General features: G+C 32.5%; 1 protein-coding gene and 2 pseudogenes across 1 annotated transcript; 2 read left to right on the top strand and 1 right to left on the bottom strand.

The window, feature by feature from the left end:
• The first annotated feature begins 4,663 nt into the window (after window positions 1–4,663).
• LOC142631826 (putative LRR receptor-like serine/threonine-protein kinase At1g74360) lies at window positions 4,664–9,015 on the top strand. The gene is made up of 2 exons (XM_075806147.1): window positions 4,664–5,248; window positions 5,571–9,015. Exons 1-2 carry the CDS (start codon window positions 5,185–5,187, stop codon window positions 8,801–8,803), a joined length of 3,297 nt encoding a protein of 1,098 aa, XP_075662262.1. The 5' UTR covers window positions 4,664–5,184; the 3' UTR covers window positions 8,804–9,015.
• A 4,352-nt stretch (window positions 9,016–13,367) lies between these two features.
• LOC142630888 (uncharacterized) lies at window positions 13,368–16,463 on the top strand (annotated as a pseudogene).
• Window positions 16,464–21,481: 5,018 nt separating this feature from the next.
• Window positions 21,482–24,155, bottom strand: LOC142632792 (disease resistance protein RGA2-like; annotated as a pseudogene).
• Between the last annotated feature and the right edge of the window lie 2,708 nt (window positions 24,156–26,863).

Genomic DNA, 26,863 nt, shown 5'->3' with positions numbered 1-26,863 from the left:
ATGTGTGAGTATGACATGATTTTGGGTTTTGCTTTTACAATAATATTGACAGGTTAGCTAAAAGTCCCGATCTAAATTGAGATCACTTTTCAAGCTCTAACAAAATTTACTCGAGCAATAGCTTTCTCTTTACTTATAGACCTCCATAGTCAGTGGTGGCTCCATGAATTTTGTTTAGGAGAATCATTAAAAAAATTTAATAAAAAAAGAACTTGAATATATCGAGTTATCGACAAAAAAAATTAATACATGAAGTTTTACAATTTTCTTCTACAAATTCTTAAAATTTTAATTGTTATATGATAGTTCATTATAAGTATCTATTACTAATGTGGGTAGCTATGAGCCTATAACTATTTTATTTTGTTAAGTTAATCTAACATTTTTATTTTTATGCAATTGTTATTATCAATTTGTTATTTTTTTATAAAAATATTTTAAACTAAATGACTAAACTAAACTCATTAGCTTTGTATTAATTATTGACGCACACAACCATACTCATTCATACATAAAATTATATACTACGTGTCTACTTAACCAATCAAATGTTTGGACAAATATTAACTTTACAATTTTTTTCCTTAAATTTTACTAGCTTTATAACAAAAAGTTATTATAACATGATAACAATACACATACATGTAACAAACCATTTCTATTTCCTAATTATAAATTATATAAATTTATCTAATATTTATATTGTACACACAAACGTCCACACACATCATAATTCACACAAATAGCATTATAATAAAAAGTAATGCACACAATCAATATTAGATATACTCACACACATAATATAAATTTATAAAAAAGAGTGATACTTACAATTCACAAACATTTACTCTTTACTCTTAGAGTTTGAAATACTTGTAATAAAGATGTACAAAATTTAATTCAGGGTATGCAAAAATATTTTTAAAAATAAATTAAAGAATTAAACTGACAAAAAAAATATTATATATATATATATATATATATATATTATATTTTGAAATCAGGGGGTTCATTTGAACCCCTTGAATATAGACTAGCGCCGCCCCTGTCCATAGTCATAATTAAGATGGAATCCAAGATTCCAATGTCAAATTGTTAGTATTATACTTTCCTTTCACATAAAGATGCAATGCACCAATGTACGGAATATTTTCTCCTATAGTGGCCAAATTTATTAGCCATGACATCAATAAGGAAGAAGGGTTGTAGTCCTCGTGGATAGGGATGTGCATCTAAACCACCAACTAGACAAAACTGTCCTAATTAACCAAACCTAACTTGACACATTGGGTTGGTTTTCATGAGTTGGTTTGAGTTATAATTTTATTTTGATCCTTCAGTTGGGTCGGATTTAGGTTGATAATTTTTTTTAATTCATTTGACCCAACCCAACCCACTATATATATATATATATATCAAGGTGGTCGATACCATACCGGTACGTATACCGGTATTGAAATACTAACGTTTTGTACTGGTTTAAATACCGGCTAATTTTGGGTATTATCAGCCGGTACCGGGCATACCGGCTGGTACTGAAAAAAAAAAGTTTTTTTTTTCTTCTAATTTTGTAATTTTTGAATTTTTGTAAGAATATAATGGTAACTTATTTGCATTAACTTATTAGTATTATTTGTTTTTTTAGTATGCAATGAACAATTAAGCTTTCTGTTTTTTATATTGTGTTTTTTTTCTTTTCTTTTTATTGATGCTAAAGTCTAAAGTCATGAATGATTTATTCTAAATTAGGGTAATGTTTTATGGTAAACTTTTATATTTATTATAATATATATATATATATATATATTTATAAATATAAAAAAACAGTAAACACAAAATGGTACACTGGTATTGACCGGTACCAAAATATATCGTTCCATTTGTCAAACCAATACAGCCTCCGGTACGAAATTGACTCCCTTGATATATATAAGTTTATTTAATTACCCTCAATTTAATTTTTTTAGTTTGATTCAGTTTGGGAGTTTGAGAATTAGTTTAGAAAATTTTGGAATATATATAATTTAAGAATATTATATGAATTGTATTTTATTGAAAAAATGTTTAAATACTTGATGAAAGAAAATACAATTTTTTACAAGAGATGAAACATTTAAGCACAATTCATGAAAATATAACCCGATTTATGCACACTCCCTAATTTTAGGTTTTTATTTATTTATTTACTTTATTATTGTTATAATGAATTTCAAACATACGATATCTACTCCATGATGATTGCTCTATATCATCTTGCCGCAAGACACCAATTGATTACTGGTGTAAACATGCTTCTAACCTCAGATCTCTTATTTAACGACAAAAGTCTTTATCAGTTGAACTAATTGAAAGATTGAAACCGCATCCTAATTATAGATTTGATTCATACTAGTTGGTATTGACCAAAAAGACCAAATCACATTCTCAACACAGAATCTATAATAATCATATATATCGGATTGTATTGCTAGTATCCACTATCCATTGCCTTAAAAGAGCTCATGAAACAGAATTGGCAATTGAATAAAGATTTTGGATATCCTAGTCCCACCAAACCCATTGAAATTTGAAATTGCTAGTCCATTTTATATTTTTGGATTTTAATGGTTTTCCTTAGGCAAGTCCCCACCATAACCAAAAATGTAATAATTTTCTCAACCAATTCTTACCCTCACTTCCAAGCTTTCTATGTGATTCTTGGCACGCGAGGGATTTGCAATATCTCACACTTTCCACATGCTTTGAAGCCTTGGAGGCAAATTATGAAGATCATGAAAACTCATTGCTTGCAAACAATGAAAATTTCTCTTCCAATAAAACAAAAAAATATTTTTAAAAAAAGGCAAAGAAATAATGGACAATCAAAATAAATCCTGAGAGAGATTGTGATAGGTATTACATTTCAAATCTTTAGGGGTTAAAAAAAAAAAGGTAATTGGCAATTCGGCATTTGGCAGCAAACTTGTTGTTAAGAGACTAAATAAAGAAGTTTCTAATGCAAACAATTTAAATAACAATAGTTAATTACTTAATTGAAAGTGGGTCAACTTAGTTTTATATTTTTATTAATTTTATTGAGCACCGATAGAATGATGGGTGTCCAGAAACTTATGATAGCGAATTCTAATACCATGGGTTTCCTTCTCCAACTTCCTAACCCTTTGTTTATATTTCCTTACTTGGTAAAGGGGTTTGGTTCAAGATGGAGGTGAAATAACTTCTGTAAACATGTTTTTTTTTTTTTTTTTTATAACAAATATACAGTTAAATTATGAATATGAATAGATATAAATATTTTATCTATAAAATATTTATATTTCAAATACTTATTATGTACTCTGATATTAAATAATATTCAACTAATACAAAATTTGATGTACGTCTTAAAATAAAAGAGAGAGTGTCAAATGATGTCATCTTCAAAATATTAATTCTTTTTTTGGTGAGATTCAAAATATTGATTATATACTATAAAAAATTTTAATATTAATAATATTTACAATAAATGTAATTTGATCCTAAAATTAAATGTAATTTGTGTGAATTTATGTAATAATAATACTATGCCATAGTATTATTATTACATAAATTCACACAAATGATTAAAGCAACATACCACTTTAAACTCGAGAGCTATGTAGCTCAAATGACACCTCCTATTATTTTTAATGGAGATGTATATTTAAAAAAAAAAATTACCAGGTTAGAAAAATAAATTAGTAGAGCAACTTACGGACCCACAAACTGGCAGGACTATAAATGAGCCTAGTAATGAAAGTTCAAACTTTCTCATTTAATTCTATTTTGAACACAAACCGAACTCAAGTTTATTATCAAAAATAAAATTACATGTTCAATTTTGCTTTTATAGTATTTTTCTCCATATATGGTAAAATAATGGTTGAAATCTTTTACACCCTTCAAGAATCTACAAATTTTTACTACAGATACTGTTGAATTATGATTATTAATGAACTAAAAATAATAATTTGATATCAAATAGACCCATTTATACAGATATATCATTAAATTTCAAGCTTATTTAATTAAGTATATTTTTTCAAAAATATACATATAACTTATAAATATATAATATTATGTAGACTTAAAAAAAAAAAATAGTCTTATGCTCATAAACTTGTTTACAAACACATTATTTATTTTTAAACTTAGATCATATTGAATCTCAACAAGTCCTTTCCGATTTGAGCTCATTTTGCTCATAAATATCTTGGTTCATTTATAGTGCTTTTTATTTTTCGATTTTTTTTTTTTGAGCGGGTATTTTTCGTTTTTATTGATCGTGCAGTTTGGTTTATTTGTTCATATTCAAAGCTTTGTCTTATTTTAAAAAAATATTCTACAATCAACGTCAACGTGAGTGCATATATGGAGTCCTAGTCAAACCCGGAGCCGAAGTTTGGTCAACATGGGCGGCTCACCAGCTCCTAGCTTGTAATCTCCGTCTTTTCTAGAAGGATGATGCACCTTCTTACATAGCTTAATTTTGTAAAATTCTTCTTCCTAATTTTTTTTTAAATATTACACTAATAATTTTATTTTATATATAATAAAATTTTTTATTTTTTTTTATTTTTTTCCTTCAAGAAACCCTGTCTAAGTGTGACTATAACAACACACTTATCTAATGAAGAATCATACTTGGGAGCCCTATAAAGTTCATGTAAATTGAAATAACTTTTTTTTTTTTTTCTGTAAAAGAATCAATATATTATAAAAAAAAAAGTGAGAAGTTAATTCTCAATTATCTTTCTAAAAGACTTATCTTATTGTTTCTATTTTTTTTAATAAAAAAAGACCGATTGATTCTATTAAGGCATTGTCCTTAAGTGATATTAATAGAGACACAATATTTATTTTGGACCAAAAGGGTCGTAATATTTTATTGTAAAAGGTTTTTAATATTAAAAAAAAAAACAAGTTTTGAAAGCATTAGTTGCAAGTTTGGTTTGGTCTATCTGCTGGCAGTGTCCTTCAACGACATTGGAATAACATTCTGATATTGAGAAAATCCATAACACACTTCAAATTTTTGGTTCTTTGATTTTATTCATGGAATTATAGGAAGCTATTCTTTAATCTCAAAATTCTACAAAGAAAACGAAGACAAAAGACTAAGAAGAAGAAGAAGAAGAAGATAAAGAAGCTCATATTAGAACTAGCATGTCAGACGAGGAAACTGATTCATGGCCGGTTGCTTTATTTGTTTTCTTAATCTTGATCACAGGTACTGATTGAACCTGTATTTTTCTTTGTCAAATCTTTATTCTTTTGGTTTTTTACTCTGAATTCAGCTTTTCCAATACTATATGTCTTGCCCAAGTTCATCTTTCATGGCACCCAGAACCTTAATATGTTTCAAAATACATTCAAACTTCCAAAAAGTTTAATGGGTATTTTTCTGTTAACATTAAATAATAGAATTCTCACGTTTACCAAGGATGTTTTCTTGTTTAATAAAACCAGAACATGTGTTAGTTGTTCGACGATGATTCTGTCTCAAACATGTTTTTAATTATGAGAATCTAATAAATCATTGAATTCTGCAGGTACGTTTGTTGCTGGAGATTCTCTGGCCAGAGACAAAGAAGTCCTGCTAAATCTGAAAGTATTCTTTGAAGGAAACAATCAAATAAACAGAGGAAAATACTCACAGTGGAACAAGCAGAGCGATAACCCGTGTGAATGGCCTGGAATAAATTGCAGTACTGCTACCAGAACAGCAAGAGTCACCAGCATCAACCTCTCAGACAACCAAATCTCCGGCAAGTTATTCGGAAACTTCTCGTTGCTAACCGAGCTCTCTTTCCTCGACCTCTCCAAGAACACTCTCAGTGGAGTGATTCCTGAGGACTTAAACCGGTGCCAAAACCTTGCGCATCTCAATCTCTCACATAACATGCTTGGCGGCCACCTGAACTTGACAGGGTTGAATAAGCTTGAGAAGCTTGATATTTCTGTCAATAGAATATGTGGGGAGGTCCAGTTGAGCCTCCCAACAATTTGTGACAAGTTGGTTGTGTTGAATATATCGGCGAATAACTTCACGGGCGTGATCAATGGCGGTTTTGATACATGCCAGAATTTGCAGTTCTTGGATTTGAGCACAAACAAGTTAAGTGGGGAATTATGGAATGGTTTTGAAAGGCTGCTTGAGTTTTCTGCCTCAGAAAACAATTTCAACGGGCCTATTTCGTCGTCAATGTTTGGTACTAACTGTAGCTTGCAAGTTTTAGACCTGTCTGAAAATAATTTTACTGATCAGGTTCCAGGGAATATATCAAATTGTCGAAGTTTGGTTATTTTAAATCTGTCGAGTAATAATTTTACAGGAAAAATACCAGCAGAGATGGGATCAATTTCTAGTCTTCAAGCTTTGTACTTGGGGAACAACAGCTTTTCCAATGACATTCCTGATTCACTTCTCAGCTTGAATAACTTAACCTTCTTGGATTTGAGCAGGAACAATTTTGGAGGAGATATACAAGGGATTTTTGGGAAATTCACTAAGGTTAAGTTTCTTGTATTGCACAGCAATTTGTATACCGGTGGGATAAATACATCGGGAATTCTCAAGCTTCCTAACATTTCTAGATTAGACCTGAGCTTCAACAACTTTTCAGGTCCACTTCCAGTTGAAATCTCTGAAATGCCAAGTTTGAAGTTCTTGATCCTTGCTTACAATGAATTTTCTGGAACTATACCATCAGAATATGGAAACCTGTCCCGCCTGCAAGCACTTGACCTCTCTTTTAACAGGCTAACTGGATCAATACCTCCCACCTTTGGAAATTTGACGTCACTCTTATGGTTGATGCTTGCAAATAATTTCCTATCGGGGAAGATTCCACCGGATTTGGGAAATTGCACAAGCTTGTTGTGGTTGAACCTTGCCAACAACCAACTTTCTGGGAAAATCCCACCTCAATTGACAAATATTGGTACAAATGCCTTGGCAACTTTCGAGTCTAATCGCCGGGAAAATGACCGGATTATTGCTGGCTCAGGGGAGTGTTTGGCGATGCAGAGGTGGATTCCTGCAAACTACCCTCCTTTCAGTTTTGCGTATGACATCCTCACAAGGAAGAGTTGTAGAAGCATATGGGATAGGCTACTTCAAGGAAATAGTATTTTCCCAATATGTGCAGCTGGTTCATCAGTCAGGACCTCTCAAATCTCCGGTTATGTTCAACTAAGTGGGAATCGGCTTTCAGGTGAGGTCCCTCCAGATATTGGTAAGATGCAGAATTTCAGTATGTTGCATTTGGGCTTCAATGAATTCTATGGGAAACTCCCTCCTCAAATTGGAGAAATGCCACTTGTAGTCCTAAACATTTCCAATAACAAGTTTTCTGGTGAAATTCCTGGGGAAATTGGTAACATTAAGTGCCTGCAGAATCTGGACTTGTCCTGCAACAATTTTTCTGGCATGTTCCCAGCAAGCTTTAGCAACCTGAGTGAGCTAAGCAAGTTCAATATCTCATACAATCCACAGATCTCTGGTGAAATTCCAACCGGGCAATTTTCAACGTTTGAGAAGTCATCCTATCTCGGTGACCCCCTTTTGGAACTTCCAAATTTCATTGACAACACCACAAATAAGTTTCCACATGGTGCCGATCATGATAGGAAGACAAACAGGCGTCCTAGATTTGCTGCGTTCTTGGTGTTCCTAACTTTGACACTGATTTTCTTAATATTTGGGGTATTGTCACTCATAGTCTGCATGATGGTGAAGAGCCCATCAGAATCACCAGGGTATCTACTACAGGATATAAAGTACCGGCATGATCTTGCATCAAGTTCTAGCTATTCATCACCATGGTTGTCAGATACGATTAAGGTCATTCGTTTGGACAAAACAGCTTTCACACATGCAGACATTTTAAAAGCGACTGGTAACTTTTCAGAGGAGAGGATTATTGGAAAGGGGGGATTTGGCACAGTCTACCGAGGAGTATTGCCTGATGGGAGAGAAGTGGCAGTTAAAAAGCTTCAAAGAGAAGGAATAGAGGGTGAAAGGGAATTCCGAGCTGAAATGGAGGTTCTAAGTGGCAATGGATTTGGTTGGCCACATCCAAACCTTGTAACACTTTATGGTTGGTGCTTGGATGGCACACAGAAAATTCTAGTTTATGAGTACATGGAAGGTGGAAGCTTGGAGGACCTCATATCAGACAGAATAAAGCTTACATGGAGGAGAAGAATTGATGTGGCACTTGATGTAGCTCGTGCATTAATGTTTCTACACCATGAATGCTACCCTGCCATTGTGCATCGTGATGTGAAGGCTAGCAATGTCCTACTTGATAAGGATGGGAAAGCACGGGTTACTGATTTTGGTCTAGCTAGAGTTGTTGATGCTGGGGATAGTCATGTTAGTACAGTGGTGGCAGGGACAATTGGTTATGTTGCTCCTGAATATGGGCAAACATGGCATGCTACTACAAAAGGGGATGTGTATAGTTTTGGGGTATTGACAATGGAACTAGCAACTGGGAGGAGAGCTTTGGATGGAGGGGAAGAGTGTTTAGTGGAATGGGCAAAACGGGTGATGGGAAATGGGAGGCAAGGATTGAGCAAATCAGTCATACCGGTTGTGCTTTTGGGGTCCGGGCTGGCTGAGGGGGCAGAGGAAATGAGTGAGCTTCTCCGGGTTGGGGTGAAGTGCACAGCTGAGTCACCACAAGCTAGACCAAACATGAAGGAAGTGCTAGCTATGCTAATAAAGATTTCCTGCATTAGAGGGGAGTTCAATTATGGCCACTCTCCTCCTTCATAAGTTTTTGAAGTTTTGAGAAAAATGTCCATAGTCTTAGGATGTTACATAGTTTTCACACATATAATACACAGTTTTTACTGATGCAATTCTTCTTGTACACAAATCATTCATCATTCATTATGTCAAAGAAAGGTTTCTCAATTTTGTTATGTGACTCCTCAAAGCAGTTCAAGGGCAAATGCTAGTTATAATAATCTTCATTTGAGCAAAAGATTATGTTCTACTCCCTAGCAACTTTTCGAGTGACCACAGTGCTTGAGAATGCATTTTCATTTATATTTTTCTGCACCAAATAAACACAAAGTCGTCTAATCCATCTAAGAATGCAGCTGGTGCATGAATTTTCTAGTGGAGTGACTAACCATTCAAGCATTTATATATTATTATCACTCATTATAAAATGTAATAATTCTTAATGGTTCATGATCGTTTGGTGGACTGCACAGAAACTCCAAGGAGTTATTGGAGGCAATGCGTTCTTTAAAGGAAGCCACAAGTTTTTGACATTTGATTGAAGTAGGAATTAAGCATACGGGTGTACTTCATATTACAGTAACTTTGTTCCTTTTATTTTATTGGGAGAACTTGTGTTGATTCGCCACAAAAGGGCCAATTTTCAACATCATAGAATGGATGCTTTTCCAGCACCAACAATAGGTGCCAATCAATATTTGGCAGCCCAAAAAATGGCACCACACGCATTGTCATCTGTCCATTTGAAAATGACTAATAGTGCAAATCACAATTAAAACATAATGTTCAAGAAACCTACACAGAGTGGAAAGGGAGGCCAATATGAATTATTTCTATATAAAAAAAAAGCTCTCATAGTTGAAGTATTTATGCTAAGCAAAAAGTTTTCCCCACTTCTTTTCCTGAATGAATATGATTTTAGTGTCAACAAAAAAAACTAAGTCTTGAATTTCTTTGCCCTTCCCAAAAACAACATTTCTAAGAAAATAAGAGAAGTTGAAAGAATCAGTTTTGTTTTCAAGAGTTTTGTCACTCGGTGTGGTACAACGTGCTTTCCTTTATTAGGAGAACAAAAGTTCAAATCTTCCTTTTCTATTATTGTAACTATCGGGAAGGGGCGGGAGGAGGGGGAGAAGAAAAAAATTTGTTAGACCGAGATGTCTAATTAGTAGACCTTGTAAAATTGGACCCGTTAACTTGCCCAAAAAATAAAAGAAAAAAAGAATGAGTTATATGGCAATCTGTGGGGGGAGAAGAACCAAATTTGTTAGACCAAGATGTCTAATTAGTAGACCTTGTAAAATTGGATCCAAAAAAAAAAAAAAAAAACTAGTATGGGTAATATGTCAATATGTTTTTGTCTAACCTGCTTTTGACTTTATCCGGTCTGGTTGAACTCTAACCAGACATGACATGTTTATCTACAAACTTTAAAGTTTTTATTTATTTATTTATTTATTTATTTTATTGACTCATTTTTAATGTACATTTGTAGATTAAAGGTATATCAGTTTTTCTATATTGTAAATGAAAATACTAATGACTCTATTTGTTAACATGACACGCAATTCTCAAATATAAATATTTTCAGTGTCAAATCTATTATAAACATTTGGTAGTTTTTTTTTATAAGTTCATTATATATATTCTTCCTAATTATATATTTTCTTTTCCTTTACGTAACATGTTATATTTTATTCTTAAAACTTTATATATGTGTGAGTTTGAATTAATTTTTTTCTTTTAGTTTTTTTAAGGTTATTTTCTTGTGTATAACTTTTCAAAGCCTCAATTATTTTTAACATACCACTGTACTTTTGCCAACTTTGGGCAAATAAACAAATAAGATTTTAGTAAAACACTAAACCAAATGCATACGTAGTTACTTTTATAGATAATTCAATTTTATTTCATTTTCTTATATAAAATGTACACATGATTTGTTTTCTTCTTTTGTGAAACTATTGGCCTAGTAGACTAAGAGCATTTGCACTAGCACTTGAATATACCAAATGTAAGCTCCAATTTACAATTTAGTCCAAAAGCAGCCCATAGCCAGACTGGTAAACATGGGATATTCTAAATTTTTTTGGCATAGTGCTACAGTGCCATAGCAAATATAGGATAACACTGTAGCAACTCTTTTATATTACAAATTATTATTTTAATGGTATTGTAGCTACTTTTTAAAAATATATGATGGTACCGTAGCAACATTATATTATTTTAATATATAAATATATTATTTTAATGAGTAGAATAGGAAAATAAAAGTTGATATGTTGAGTATATTGTAAAATGGTATGGGATAATTAATAAAATAACTTTTTGAGATGGTAAAATAAAATAGTTTGAAAATAGCGGGTGTGAATGCTCTAATAAAATTGATTGTCGAAATACAAACTCAAGGATTTATGTATAACTTCCTTTTTATGTATTTCTTTGTTTTTTATCTTTATTGAAAGAAATAATAATAATAATAATAATAATAATAATAATAATAATAATAATAATAATAAATTTAGAAAGTATGTTAAAGGAACTTGAAAAAAAAAAATCAAGTCATACCAAGTTGACCTAACCTATCAAAAAATCAAGTAAAAGGTAGAGGAATAACAACTTATTTTAATTCAATAAGTTTCTAATTTATACTCAATTTGACATGTACCTATTGTAGACAGGTCTACCATATAGCTAAGTGGTGAGCAACAAAGTTTTGCACCTCTCCAAATAACAAATATGGACCAACAATTGAAGTTATACAATTATCTAATATAGCTGCATCTTAAAAAAAAAAAAATCCCTAACATAGTTGCAATAAATAGTCCAATCCAGCTTGGGATAGAATTAGCCTTGAGTTGAGACTGGGTTTAAACAACCCAAAAGCTTGATCCAATCACAAAAATTAGGAGAAATTACACTTTATCACCCTAAACTATGCCCCAGATTATACTTTGCATCCTAAACTTTTCGAATGCACATTTTGCACCCTAAACTATGACCATTGTTACACTTTGCACCCTAATGTTAAATTTGCTGTTATGTTAGATGGAAAGCACAATCACATGCCTCCCACGTGACATTTGCTTAAGTGTCACAAAGGCAAAAGACCCAAATGCCCTCTTCCAAGACCCAAAAGGCATTACACAGATCCTCAGTATCAGTCCTTCCCTCTCACTCACGATTTGATTTTTTGGGTCTCTCCATGCACCGATCCACACAGATCAGTAGAGATAGAGGGTAGTGAATGACGGTGGCTAAGTGGCGATGGTGGCTGGTCGCAGATGGTGGTGCCGATGGTAGCTGAGTCCGATTTGGGTTTTGTTTTGGTCATGATTCAGAACTAGTATGGTCAACTCCAAGAGCTCACAGTGGCATCCGTGATCTCAAAATCGGCTGGGCACGATTCATCTCTTCTCTCTCACTTTCACTACAAATCTTGGCGATGGATTGGTTGAGAGTTGTGTTTGTGATCTAAATTTCTGAATGTGTTGATCAGAAAGTGTGGATTTGTGTTTGTGGATCTTAGTTGGTCTGAATTTGTGTTTGTGATTTTATATTCTGTGAATTTGTGTTGTGATTTGGTTTTTGACAAAGGATCTCATGCTCGAAAATTGGTGGCTTTGCGATGGTATGTGGGTTTTTTTTTTTTTTTTTTGATAGGAATGGTATGTGAAATAGAAAGAAAAAGAGAAAGAGAAAGAGAAAGGGAAAGAGGAAAATGTCGATGAAGAAAGTGAGTAGAAACACGATGATTCTCAAGGACTTTCACGGTGGCTCCATCCCAATTGATCTCCTTCTTCCCTCTGCTCCCGGTGGCTCCGTCCCAATAGAGAGAGGTGTGTTTGCTACTGGAGTTGGAAGAGGGGTATTTGGATCTTTTGCCTTGGTGACACTTAAGCAAACGTCACGTGGGAGGCATGTGATTGTGCTTTCCATCTAACATAACAGCAAATTTAACATTAGGGTGCAAAGTGTAATAATGGTCATAGTTTAGGGTTCAAAACGTGCATTTGAAAAGTTTAAGATGCAAAGTGTAATCTAGAACATAGTTTAGGGTGGTAAAGTGTAATTTCTCCTAAAAATTAAATTGCACTTCACAAATAAACAAGAAAAACATATCAAATTCTAGAAGAAATCTTCTAAAATCACAAACAAACTCACAATTTTTGTCACAATACTCTTGTCGTGATAGATTGTAATTGACTTTCACATTCATTTATCATTTTTTCCACAAATTACAATTAAACACATAAAAATTTATAGCAAAAATTGTGCACATTTTTGTTGCAAGTAGTTTTTTTTTTTTTTAATTCTATAATTCCACAATCCCTTGCCTTTTTTTGCTTTTTTTTTTTTTTGTTTTTTTTTGTTGCTTTTTTACAATCCCTTGTCAGTAGTGAAGGAGTGTACCTTTTTTATTTTTTGAGCAAATAAAGGAGTGCACTTGGGTATTAAAGAATCACATTATTTTCACCTGAAAAAGGACCTGGACCCAAAGTTTCATTATTTGTTCACATAAGTGACCATAATACCCCTGCTTACTCACTTCCTAATGACTAATCTCTCCTTAGAATTTCCCAAAATTAGTATCCTGCTAGCTTTCCCAACCACCATTTGGCCATTGCATTGCATGTACTTTCCCTGCTCTTTCATACCATACTCTCTCTCTCTCTCTCTCTCTTCAATGAAAAATTTCACCCATTTTTTTTAGCTTCCAACTCTGTGCAACAATGTTATCCAAAACATGAAAGCAAAGAAGGAGAAAAATCTAAAGTGGCCCAAAATTGTAGCTTGGTGAGTCTAATTTCTCTATCATCCTCAACAGAGTTAGTAACTCCCAACCCCAGATGACATTTCCTTTCTCCTTTCCAGTTTTTTCCCAGGAAATTGTTTTCCAAGAAAATGGGCTTCAATTTTCAACTCTTGTCTAGTTGTTTGATTTGTGCATTCTAGTGAAAACTCTATTAGTTTTGCCTAATGTGTCTTCCTGTTTATTTTTATTTTTTTCCAAATTTACTGGGTATTTGTTTCCTGAAAAAAATGAGCTGTCTTTTTACTGTTGAATGTGATTATACACACTATCTAGATGAAATAATTGATGGGTTATGTTCCATTTGTGTTCTTTCAATGACTTTTATATAGATTTTGGTTAGATATAGGAGATTAAGATTCAGAGTTTGCTTTCCCCTTATATTGGCATTTGTGCAGTATTTATAGCTATTAAGAGAAAATAGCAAATCTCTCTCTCTCTCTCTCTCTCTCTCTCCAAGGAGTTTGATTTGAAATTGTGAGTAAAAAAGTGGCCTTGCTTGTTTTGTGGACTGTAACTTGTTAATGGGTATGCTTGGGTTTCTCATCTATATGATGGATGAGGATCACAAATTCACAATCTTATAGCCCTTGATGGCAATGCAATGGCTTTAGTATCATGATTTTTTACTGTTTCATTTTTTAAGATTTGTCTTATATTTTTCTCATTCATTGCACTAAGAATAATGTCACATGTTTGTTGCTTTCCTCTTTATAGAAATTTTAATGGGCAAATTTTGAGCTACTGCATATCAGAGTTTTCTATGATTACTATGGTGTTAATTATAATGGCTCTTTGGCCAATCTTCTGGATAGGGTATAAGGACTGACTGACTGACTGAGTATATTGATGAACAAATTGTAAACAACATGTTGCGGAGGACAACTGAATATAACATGGTAGGGGAGAGAAGGGAGAACATTATGCCCGTGGAGCTAGCAATCCAAAGAGAACTAGCATATAGGAGGAAGGTAGCTATGTTGCAGTTCACATTAGATGAAGATTTGAAAGATCTTATGCCTTTGCAGATGAGGATTCAAAAAGAAGATTGCTTGAGTTTTTCTCACTGGCAATGATTTATATCCCTTTGCTTCAACTAACGTTTTTTTTATAGCCTTTCTTTCAGACACCCTAAACTTTTACCAAGTTACTTTTGAGGCTCTGCTGTGAATATCTTTTTTTTCTTATTCAAATGCAACTTTTGTTCAAAAGCATAAATGACTTGCATATAAATCAAGGCCTGTAGTTGGATTTGAAGATACAGTCCATATCTAATTGATGTAGAACCCAACTTACATTTTCTTTTTCTTCTCTCCCACATGGAAAGTTTAATTAGTCTGCTTTGTCAGAGAATGCATGAGAATTTGAAAGAAGGTTTATTAGGCACTAAAAATTAATATCTCTGTTAATTATAATGTTTCTTGTGGCCCGGATTATTAGATGCTGTCATATGTTTATGGGTCTTCATTGAAGAATGACCAGATGTGCAATTGTTCTATCTTAAAATGGCACCCATCACATAAGAAGCAGAGATATTTCACAATGAAAATATAAATTATGAAGTGCATATAAAATTTTTGTGGTAGAGTCAAAATTGAGTTTCGGAACCTAGCGAAGCAATATGCTTAGTGAAAATTTCGTGTGCATACAATTGATCTGGTTATCAGTAATTTCGTTTTCGAGCACATTTTGCGATGATGTAATGGTGTAAATTACTCAAAGTTGTCTAGTCTCTTCAAAGTTTTTGATTTTTACACGATAGGTTTCTTCGGTAGATGCATTGCTAGGGTATAACTTCAGCTAAGTTGTTTGTAATATTGGGAACTTCAACACCCCCCCCCCCCCCCTTTTTCAGGTGCTATCTTCACATTCAAGTCCCATTCACAGCCCATGAACATTGGAACGGCCTAGTGCAAGTGCAAGTCCAAGTCCGATTCCAAACACAAATCATTCAGTGCTATCATCACTTTCAAGTCCCAGCCACAGCCCAAGACCATTGGAAGGGCCAAATTCAAGTCCAAGTCCGGTTCCAAGCACAAATCTTTCAGGGATAAAGCGAAAAGAGCTGACCAACTGCCTTCAATATCTGCAACCTGAACAGCCCGGGCTATCTCATGGTAGTGTCATGCTTAAGGATCAGATAGATAACTTATTTTGCAAGATTTGCCAAGTTCAGTGCTCAAGTGCCTTTAATCTCGAGCAACACTTAAGAGGAAGAAAACACAAGGCGAAAGTAGAAGAGTTGGAACTTAATAGGAACTATGGAGGAGAGAAAGCAAACCAGCTTCAATTTTGTGAATTGTGTAAAGTAACGTGCATGAATGAAACTTTGTTGAAGCTACATTTACAAGGAAAAAAGCACAAGGAGAAACTACAACAACTGGAATCGTTACAACATGGAGAAGAAATCCCAAACCAACCAAAGTGGTGTGGATTGTGTAAAATTTGGTGCATGGGTGATCATAATTTCAAGGAGCACCTTGAAGGTCAAAAGCATATAGTTCAGCTACATGCTTTTCAGAAGGAAAAGAGGGCCAAACAGATAATTGAGATTGGCTAAAGTCATGACGGATAATTTTATTCTTGCCAAGAAAACAGTGAAAATCCGTTTGAACTTAGTGCATATGACTCCTAGTCTCTAGAGTTAGTTTCTCCCTTTCCTCATATATAGGCAACTATATATACAAAGAAAAGAAACCAAGAGCATTGTAGTTCAACTAATATTTTTGGCGTGTCCAACAGAGATATTTAAAATTCAAATCCCTCCTCCCCATTGTAAATATCGATTTATCAAAAAAAATTCACTGTGAAAAAAAGTAATTTTGAACCAATATGTATATTTTGTGATTAACTAGTATTTGTGTTATGCCTTATACATCTTATAGACAAAACTAACCCTGCATTCCTAAAACTTCCTATATATGAGCAAATATTTTGAAACTTGTAGCATTCAGTATTGCAGCAAGGGCTACTTGAATTGCTTTTTTTCAGAACATGTTGGGAGAGCTAAGACAATAGCATCTTGGAGTCATCATGGTAATACCCATTTATTCCAAAATACCTTTCAAGCAACTAATAAATCATTTTAAACTAATGCTGGAAATTAAAGTTTTAGAATAGAACAAGACTTGCTTGTTTCTATGGTTGAGATGGATATAGGCATTGCAGAATTTCACCCATGCTTTTTAAACCCGGTCTCTTAGACAAGTTAAGGTTTTTAATTTGTAATTAACTAGTCAAATTTGGTGGCTGGATTTGTAAGAAACGCAAGGGAATGAAAGAAAGTGAGCGAAGAAATCTTTAATGAATATCAAGAATGAATTGCTTCATTATCATTACAAAACGAGCTATGTTTCTTTTATAGGAGATCAGACTCAGCAGAGTAATAGTCTATTGCAACTGCTAGCCATTGCATAAGTAATTCTACTAATAAACTGCTCTAATTGACTCCACCAACTTATCTTCAAAACACACTGTTTCATTAATAGTATATTACAGTGCTAAGACCATGACTGTAGTTCAGAGGCTTTTGACAATACAACCTGCCGTGTGTGATCCCGATAGAAAACAACACTTAAGTTGACCTGCATATGCTGTTTTGCATGAGAGCTTGCTTAACAAGCGTAAACCTTTCAAACTAGGCTCTGCCGCGGGCCTGTTTAAGGTCATAGATTATTTTTGTAATTTGTAGACATGGTGAGGGAATTGAGGATCAACATAAGTTGGAGGTTATGCAATGTAAACATCTTCTCAAACCAATCCATTCAGGAAAGCATTACTAATATACAACTATTTGATAGGCCAATGAATTAAACTGCCAAGGTAGAATTAGTCGAATTGTTGGGGCTTTAACAATTGGATTGATTGTGTCTTCAAAGTCTATGCCTTCTTGTTCATAGAATCCCTTTGCTATCAAACTGGCCTTGTACCTAGCTATGGATCCATCACTATTATGTTTAAGCTTATAAACCCATTTTTATACCACAATATTTTCAATCAACTAGTGAAAGTACAAGAGTTCATGTATGTTGTCTTTGTAAAGCTGAGTATTCATCTGACATGGCCTGGCACCACTGTGGAAACTGCTGACAGGAAATCTTAAATTAAAGTAGTTCCATTTAAAGTGCAATCAATGTGAGATATAAGGCATTGCTTTGGCTTAAACATACCACTCTTAGACCTACTTGACATAGCATGAATGTTAGGAGAATGTTGTGGCTAAGTTTGAGGTATTATTGGAGTAGGGATTGGTTGAGTAGTAGAAGGAGAAGTTGAAATGAGTTGTGGATTAGAAGTAAAAAGTGAAGAGGATGAAGAACTTAAGACTGCAGGTAAAGAGAAAGAATGAAGGTATAGAAGGGAAGGAAGCCAAGATCAAGCATCAAAAGTTGGTGAAGAAGAAGATGGTGAGTGACAGACATATTGTAAAGTGGATTAGGGAAATACAAGCTCATTAAACAAGGTTTATATGTCTCTAGACAAATATATGATCAGTTTGTAGTTCCAAGCAAAGATGCAATCTCATTAAGTTAGATAACCTAAAAAGATGCATTTTTTTTTTGGGTGCTTGGTTCAAGTTTGTGGTTGTTGTATGGTCTAAAGTAAAGGAAAACATTTTAATAAAAACAGTGAAGGAAAGCACTGACAAACAAAGGTTTTGAGTTGAGGCAAATTACTTTTGGGCTGAAAAAGTTTCCACCAAGGTGAAATAAATTGAGTTCAAATGAGAGAAGTCAATTAATCAAAAACACAACAGAATACGCTAGATGTGACCAACATGAGACTATGAGAGTGACAATTTGACTTGTAAAATTAAAGTTAGGGTAGTCTCAAAAAGTCTACATGCTAATGCATATATTTTGATAAGCAAATAAAACCATGTAATTTAGGGTTATTTCTTATTTGAATTTTATACATTCAAGTTTCAAAATTTGAAATTCACTCTAGACAATATATTTCATTTACATCAGCACAAGGGCAGCGCTACAGGTTATTCAAGGGGTTCAAATGAACCCCCTTTGAATTTCACTCTAGAAGATATATTTCATTTACATCAGCACAAGGGCGGCGCTACAGGTTATTCAAGGGGTTCAAATGAACCCCCTGACTTCAATTTATATATATATATATATATATATATATATATATATATATATATATATTATACAAAATATTTTTTTTTAATTTAATACTTTAATTTATTCTTAAAGATATTTTTTTTCACACCTTGACTTAAATTTTGTACACCCTTATTATAAGTATTTTAGTTGTAGGTGTTTGTGAATTGTAAGTGTCACTATTTATTATAAATTTATATTATATGTGTGTGAGTGTGTCAAATACATTACTTTTTATTATAATGCTATTTGTGTGAATTATGGTGTGCGTAGATGTTTGTGTTTATAGTATAAATATATGATATAACTTTATAAAATTTAATAATTAGGAAATAGAGAGAGTTTTTTTTTTTTCATGTTAGTATATTGTTATCATATTATAATAACTTTTTTTTATAATAAAATTAGTAAAATTCAAGAAAAAAATTGTAAAGTTAATGATTGTTTAAACATTTGATTGGTTAAGTAGACACTTGGTGTATAATATTATGTAATATGAATAAGTATGGTTGTGTGTGTCAATAATTAATACGGAGCCAATGAATTGAGAATTGAGATTAGTCATTTAGTTTAAAATATTTTTATAAAAACAAAAAAATAAATAATGAACAACTGCATAAAGATAAAAATGTTAGGAAAACTTAACAAAATAAAATGGTCATAGACTCATAGCAACTCACATTGGCAATAGACACTCATAATGAACTATCACATAACAATTCAAAATTTGAAAACTTGGAATAAGAAATTGTAAAACTTCATATTTTATTATTATGATTTTGTCAATAACTTGATATATTCAAATTATCTTTTTATTAAAATTTTTTAATTTAAGTTTCTTAATGACCATCCTAAACAAAATTCTTGGAGCCACCATTGCATCAGCAACCCATCCGTTCATATTTTTCATTAAGTGTCATGTAAACTTGTGATGCGTGTTTAGTATCTGTTTGTAAATTACTTATTTTTTATAACTTATTTGCATAATTTGAGATAAAAAGATAAAATGCCAAAAATTATATTAATTATTTAAAATAAAACTGAGACAAAAAAAATATTAGACTTATAAATAGTACATAAAATAAATAAAAAAACTAGCTTATAATTATTTCCCCAAAATACCCACATTTGTCTAATAGGGGGTGCTTTGTAGGGATATTTAAACAATAGTTTTTGTCATTTCACAATACTTTTTTATTCACACTTATTTTTAAAAAACTTAAACAACATTATTAGAACAATATTACCAAACGGACCCAAAACAATTTCATGTCATTTTTATTATACTACCTCATTTTTATTTTAATTATTTAAAGTCTTTTATAGACTTAAAAAAATTAAAAAATTAAAACTCATTTTTGGTTTGTAGGGTAAGTAGGACCCACTATTTCAATGGCTTACACTTCACTGAAAGAGTGAGAGATTTCCTTCAGACTCTTGAATTTCAATCAAATGGTAACAAATGTGACTCTGATCACCTCCTCCCTGCTCTAAACAATTATTAATCCTTCTCATTTCTCAACTATCAACTCGGTAAACGTTTTCTCTTTCTCTAATATTTTACTCTCTTTCTCTTTTTCCCCAGGAATTCATTTTCTTCTATGGTTTGCTTACTTTCTCATTTTGCCATTATTAACTTTCCTGATAAAAACGTACTGTACTCTTCTTATCAATACTTGGGTTGTTTATGGTTTGCTTACTTTAAATGATCACTCACTCTGCATGTATTATGGATGACCATATTTTTACATTTTCCCACTTTTCAGTGGATTTGATTTCCTGGAAACTCTCATTTATTAATAAATAAATTTTAGTAAGAGATTTATTAAGTTGCTTTTGTGATTTTCTTGGGTGTTTTTTTACTGTGTTATTTTTTATCCTGTGCTTGGTTTTGTATTCTTTCATGGCTACACAACTTTTGGCTTTGTGCATGGTTTGTTTTTTTTGAGAGCTTTATTTTTTTATTTTTTTATTCCAATGCACATTATGGCCTTATGGGTAGTTTTAATTTGTGTTTTCCCATATTAATGCCAGGAAAAATTACATTTTAAATTCTATGATTTAGGAGTGTAACAAATTAAACCTTATAGTTTCAAAACTCTCAGCCCATATTGAATTCCAATCACTTTGTAATTCAACTTAAATGGGTGGGATTTAATTTGTTACTTTTTGAAATTAACTATAGGATTTAATTTGTTACACCCACTAAATTATAGGGTTTAAAATGTAATTTACCGTTAATGTTATTGTTTATGTACAGTGGTAGTTAGTAATTACTAGTGAACAAGTTGTGCACAATGAGGATATGATCTTTGTGTGTCATGCTTGTTTCCCTCTTAAGTTTAATGATACTTCAGTATGAAGAACAAATTAGTACCCTCTCTGTTTACTAATTTATGAGACGACGATACGTAGATAATTTCTCATTTCTAGTTGGATTTGTTGTGTGATTTCAATCAACTGTAGTCTGGTGAGGATTTCCAGTTATGTACCTAGGATTATCTTTTGATTAAGTAACATTATTTTCTGATACAATCTTCAACTCAGTGAATCTTACAGTATAATCATTTGAAACACTTCCTAGCTTGGTTTTAAATATCAAAATTAGGTAACTAAATTGCTCTTCTTTTTTTTTTTTTTTTTTTTTCCATATTCAAATTTGGAGCTGTGCTACTTGGACACCATCCTAGGTTTGAATCTATAATGTGAGTGCACCAATAGGGAACTTACAGGTCAAATAGTGCAGAGGTTACAACTAAAAAGGAAAATGGCAAGTCAGGTCTTCGCAATAACAAATTTCCAAATGTAAAAGCCGAGGAAAAGATTAGGGCAAATCAGTAAATTGAGTGACTCTAGGGATGGGAAAAATGTTGATGAAGCAGAGATCCCTTCAGTGATTAGACCATGCATATCTTCTAGAGATAGATTTCGGAGATTTGGGAGGTGATACATTGGCAATATATAGATGTTGGCACATCGATTTTGATATTTCTAATATCACAAGACCAGTTAGGGAAGGAAGCCAACTCGGAAATCTCACACCCCGGAACCCTTTCACATTCAAATTTTTTAAATTCTGGTGTGGACACAGGCTTTCCATTAAATTTTCATCTTCACAAACACCTACGTTACCTAGCACATCCCATATTAATTCCAACTTTCTACGATGCTGCTTGTCCTTCAAATTCGCAGCCTTGGCTTTAGAGGTGGCATCTTTCACCCGTACCTTAATTTTAATACTTAGTTCTCCTCTCAACTTATTTAGCTTGTTCAATTCCGGAAGACCAGCGCAAGTAAGTTCCTTGTTTACAATAAACAACGGTAGTACTTGTAGATAAAAGTCAACTGCCCTATTCCAGGTGGCATGTGAGTCAAATTGTAACAACCTATTAACTCAAGATTTCGGAGGTTGAACAAATTTTGAATGTTTCTTGGTAGTTCTTTAAGCTTATAACAATAACTGAGATTTAATGTTTGCAGATTCAACAATCTAGTAATAGAACTAGGGAGAACTTTAATGTTATTCCCGGAAAGATCAAGGTACTTTAAAAATGTCAACTTTTCTATAGAATTTGGCACCGTCATAATATTTGAGCCATGTAGGTCTAATGCACGCAAACATCTTAAACTAGAAAAAAGTATTTCAAGAGTTGATTTTTGGCAACTTGATTCTTCCTCACCTAGATCTCTAGCTTGATACATTTTAAAAGCCATAAGATCAATTCTTAATATGAATGTGCGTATCTTCTTTGCTTTGAATAATGAGCTCAAATCCTTCTTAAGAACATTGTGAGATGCATTTGATAGGTGACGAACATTCTCATTGACATTTTCTATATTTGAATCAATATATGTGCACTCAACTCTTGAGATTGATTGTGCAAGATCATGGATTAAATCATGCATTTCAAAGCTAATTATATTTCCAAAACTATCTTCTCTAGCTTCTTGGAAGAAGGACCTCCAAAGTAAGTCCTTACAATACTCATTAGCAACATCCTCCATTTGTAGCTTTTCATTTGATGACTAGATAAATCCTTGTACTATCCATAGATTTATCAATGTCAACTTTGAAATCTCACAATCTTTAGGAAACAATGAACAATAAGCGAAACAACACTTGATGGGAGATGATCATAACTTAATTTTAGAATCGGTAAAATACCACTATTATTTTCTTCTTGAGTTATATTTGTAGTTCTTTATTCTTGATATATAACCATTCATCCTCTGTCTTTTTGAAGTATAATTTTCTCCCTATTGCCTTTATAACAAGAGGCACTCCATAACCTTTTTGTACAATATCCATACCAATTTCTTCAAGATTAGGATTAATCGTCTCTTGCCCTTTTTTAAATGCCATTTGCTTAAATAAAGACCAAGATTGGTTTTTCGAGAGGCCTTGTAGATAATACGGTGAGATTGTGTCAATAGTCTCTACAACCAATTTAGTCCGTGTAGTTATCACCACCTTACTTCCCTTTGAGTCACCTATCAAAAGTCTTTTCAAGTTACACCACCTTTCCGCATCCTCATTCCACACATCATCCAACACAAGTAAGTACTTCTTTTGGTTGAGTGTTTTACGAAGTTCATTTTGTACTTGCTCAATGTCAAGGTTTTCAAGTTTCGAACCAGTTGCACATCTAATTATCTTTTCAGCAATTGTTTTTACATCAAAGACATCAGAGACACACACCCACAAGTGCAACTCAAAATAATTCTTCACTTTCTCATCATTATATACATATTCAGCAAGTGAGGTCTTCCCCAGCCCTCCAATTCCCACTATAGACATGAATGAGACATTCTCTTCCATATCAAAGTTCAATAATAGATCTATGATGGCCTTCTTATCATTTTCTCTCCCAATAACTTCTTCTTCACATACAAATGAGTAAGTTTGGTCCCTCTCTCTAGTCAAAACCCTAGTTTGTAAAGGATGTACTACCAACTGGAACTTATTCATATCATTTGCTATTGCATCAAATCTCTCCCTCACTGCTGTTATTTTTTTAGCCATATTATGACAAAAATCAAGTTGGTTCGATGAACTCTTAATAAAAGTAGTTAAAGAAGTACATACCCTCTTTGTCATTTCATCACCACCCATCACCCTTTGACGTATATCTTCAGTATAGAATTCGGTCAGCAAGTCATCTCATAGACTGCATCTCTGAGCTTCTTAATCCAGTGCTTGACTCGATGGCTCTTGTCCTGCTGCTCCTCAGCATCCAGAAGTACAGCATGAATAGCGGAAATAGTATCCTTCAATTTTTCAAACTCATCTTTGACACCCCACATGGATCCAATCTTTTCAAAAGCCAAAGAGCCCAAATTTTCAATGATCGTCTGCGCAATGCCAAGTGGGATTGCAATTGCTTTGACCATTTCTTCTTGGTAAGTGAAAGAAAACACTGAAAGATACATTAGATCACAAGAGAGCAGAAAGCAGTAGTGGTTGAACAATATCAAATAAAAATAATTTTATAAAATAAAATTATACTTGAAGAGAAGTCAACTGCTCTATCATATCTAATACACAAATCAATATCAATATTAATAGCATATCATATCATATACTGTATAATAAAAGTTGGACTTAGAAGTCGTGGTTGCGCCAAATGGTTGCACCAAATTGCAGTAATTTTTAGATTTAAACAAAATTTTATTTGTTCTTATTAATTTTTTGAATAAAATAACAATAAGTGTTTTATTAAAATATGCAATCTACAATAAGTGTTTTCTAAAATTTCAAAAAGAGATTAAACTTAGTTAGTTGGTAACATACAACTACAAGTCAACAACCTACAATTGTGTCTATCTAATATATTAACAACAAAGCCTAAAATTAATTGGATAAAATTACCTATAAAAGAAAGACGTAAAAGCAAAAAAAAAGAAAAAGAAAAAGAAAGATAGAATTTCAATAATAAAAAGGATAGAATTACCTATAAAAAAAAAAGAAAAAAAGAAGAAGATAGAATTTCAATTAAAAAAAAAAAAGTAAAAGTAAATGAGATTGAATTAAAAAAAAAAAAGATAGAATTGAATACTATTGTGTATCAACCTACATTTTTGTTAATTTTTTTGCTACAAATTTTTTTTTTAATATGCATTTGTAAGGTCACAATTTGTGCCCAAACCCAACAGTATGAAGGGAACAGACCCAAAAAACCCAATACAATGAAATTTGTAGAGAATAGGCTTGAAATCTAGGTTCTATGGATATTGGATAACGAAGATGTTGGACTAGATCCCAATTCACATGCAATGAACTATTTATGTAACAGAAATTCTCCTCGGACGTAAGCCGAGGACGATTTGTATTGCTTTTTCCTCTTCTAAAGATAGATTATAATTAAGGATGGTGGTGTGTATAGTGTTTTTTCTCTTTCTTCCCCATCTCCTTCCTTGAATGCCTTTCTTTTCCTTTTATATCATCCTCCTTCTTTCCTCCATCCTCCACGTATGGATCAGATCACCGATCAAGATACTTGTCTCATCCACCGCCCTCTTGAAGTCTTCAAATAATAGCTGTAAAGTTGATCACCACTATTCAGATGTCATTTCCTCATTAATGCAGCCAAAGAGGTAGGTGCAGATTCTTTAATGTGGTGGTAGCAGCTTTCTCTAAAATATTTCTCATTCGTTCTTTCTCTCTGTGCCCTTGTGGGACACATCTTCATCCACCAAACCTTCTAAAATCTCTTTCTAAACATCATGGCGTATCATATGATCTTCACTTCATTTAGCTGAGGAGATGTCCCTCCTCGGACCATTTTCATCAGCCTCTTTTGCAACAGTTTGCTTGTGGGCTTTTAAGTTCGGTATCATTACTACCACTAAACCCTCCTCGGACAAGTAAATACCCTCGGATTAGGCCCAAGGCCCAAGAACATGCCTTGGACCCTTTGTCCTCAAAGCATTTTATGTCATCTTTTTCCTAATAATCAAGAAATTAAAAAAAAAAAAAAAGTATTTGATTTACAACTACAGCTACAATTGTGTCTATCTAAAATGTTATCAACAAAGCTTAAAATCAATAGGATAGAATTTAAATTAAAAAAAAAAGATAAAAAATACGTAAAAGCAAATAAGATATAATTTTTTTTTAATTAAAGATAGAATTGAACTACGTTTATGGTTTTTTTTTCTACATTTCTTTTTCTTTTCTTTTTTGTGTAGATGAATTTGCATCTTATGTCAACTTTATCCTAATAATAAAGTTTTAAAAAAAAAGTATTTGATTTTCACCTAAACTCCTTCTTTTTGTTCATATCATCTTCTTCACAACTTAAAATTCTATTTATATATACACAGTTTTTTGGTGTATTATCAAGGTTGTCAAAATCAGGATCCTACATAAGATCGTTGAAAGTAAGTGGGATCGTAGATCATAGGATTGAATTGTGAATCATAAAATCTTACATATTTTCAAATTTAAAGCAAAAAACACATTGATAATGGCTTTTTATATTGAATAATCACGTAAATCATAAATTCATTTATAAAAAAACTTAGATTTGCATCATATGATGTAATTTGCATGTCACACATCGTTAAGTTTTTACTAACGAAACAAATATATTTAAGTTTTGACTCAATATATCTAAAAAGTTTAATAGATAATTAATTAGCAACCAAATACCAAAATATTTATCAAAAAATATGGACATATTTTCCAAGTTCTAAGTTCCAAGTTTGAAATCCAAAATAAGTTAGTAAATGGAAACTAACCAACTACAATATGAAATCTAAAAGCAAGATGAATATTAAGGTGAAGTAAACATTTAATTATTCTCATTCTAAGGTTCCTATAACCACTGTCCTAAATTCCTAATCATTATATTCTATTTCATCATCTATGTAGACATTATATATTTGTATACTAGAGCTGCAAAAGACATTAAGATACAATTTCATATTCCATTATTCAAGTTATACTACTCAGCAACAATTAAAGAGCATGCTCAAAAAAATCAATCAATCAATATACGAATAGAAGCATAACTGATAAAATTATAAATAAAAAAATATTTTAGTAATATTAGAACACAAATTAGTATATTGACTAGACAGATTTAACAACATTATAACTTAAAAGGCAGTAAAGCCAACATCAAAATTTTCATTTAGAAATGATGAAACATTCCT

This window comes from Castanea sativa, chromosome 4, assembly GCF_040712315.1.
Source record: "Castanea sativa cultivar Marrone di Chiusa Pesio chromosome 4, ASM4071231v1".
Taxonomy (NCBI): Eukaryota; Viridiplantae; Streptophyta; class Magnoliopsida; order Fagales; family Fagaceae; genus Castanea; species Castanea sativa.
The sequence above is the reverse complement of the archived record's forward strand: the minus strand, read 5'-3'. Positions and strand labels throughout refer to the sequence as shown.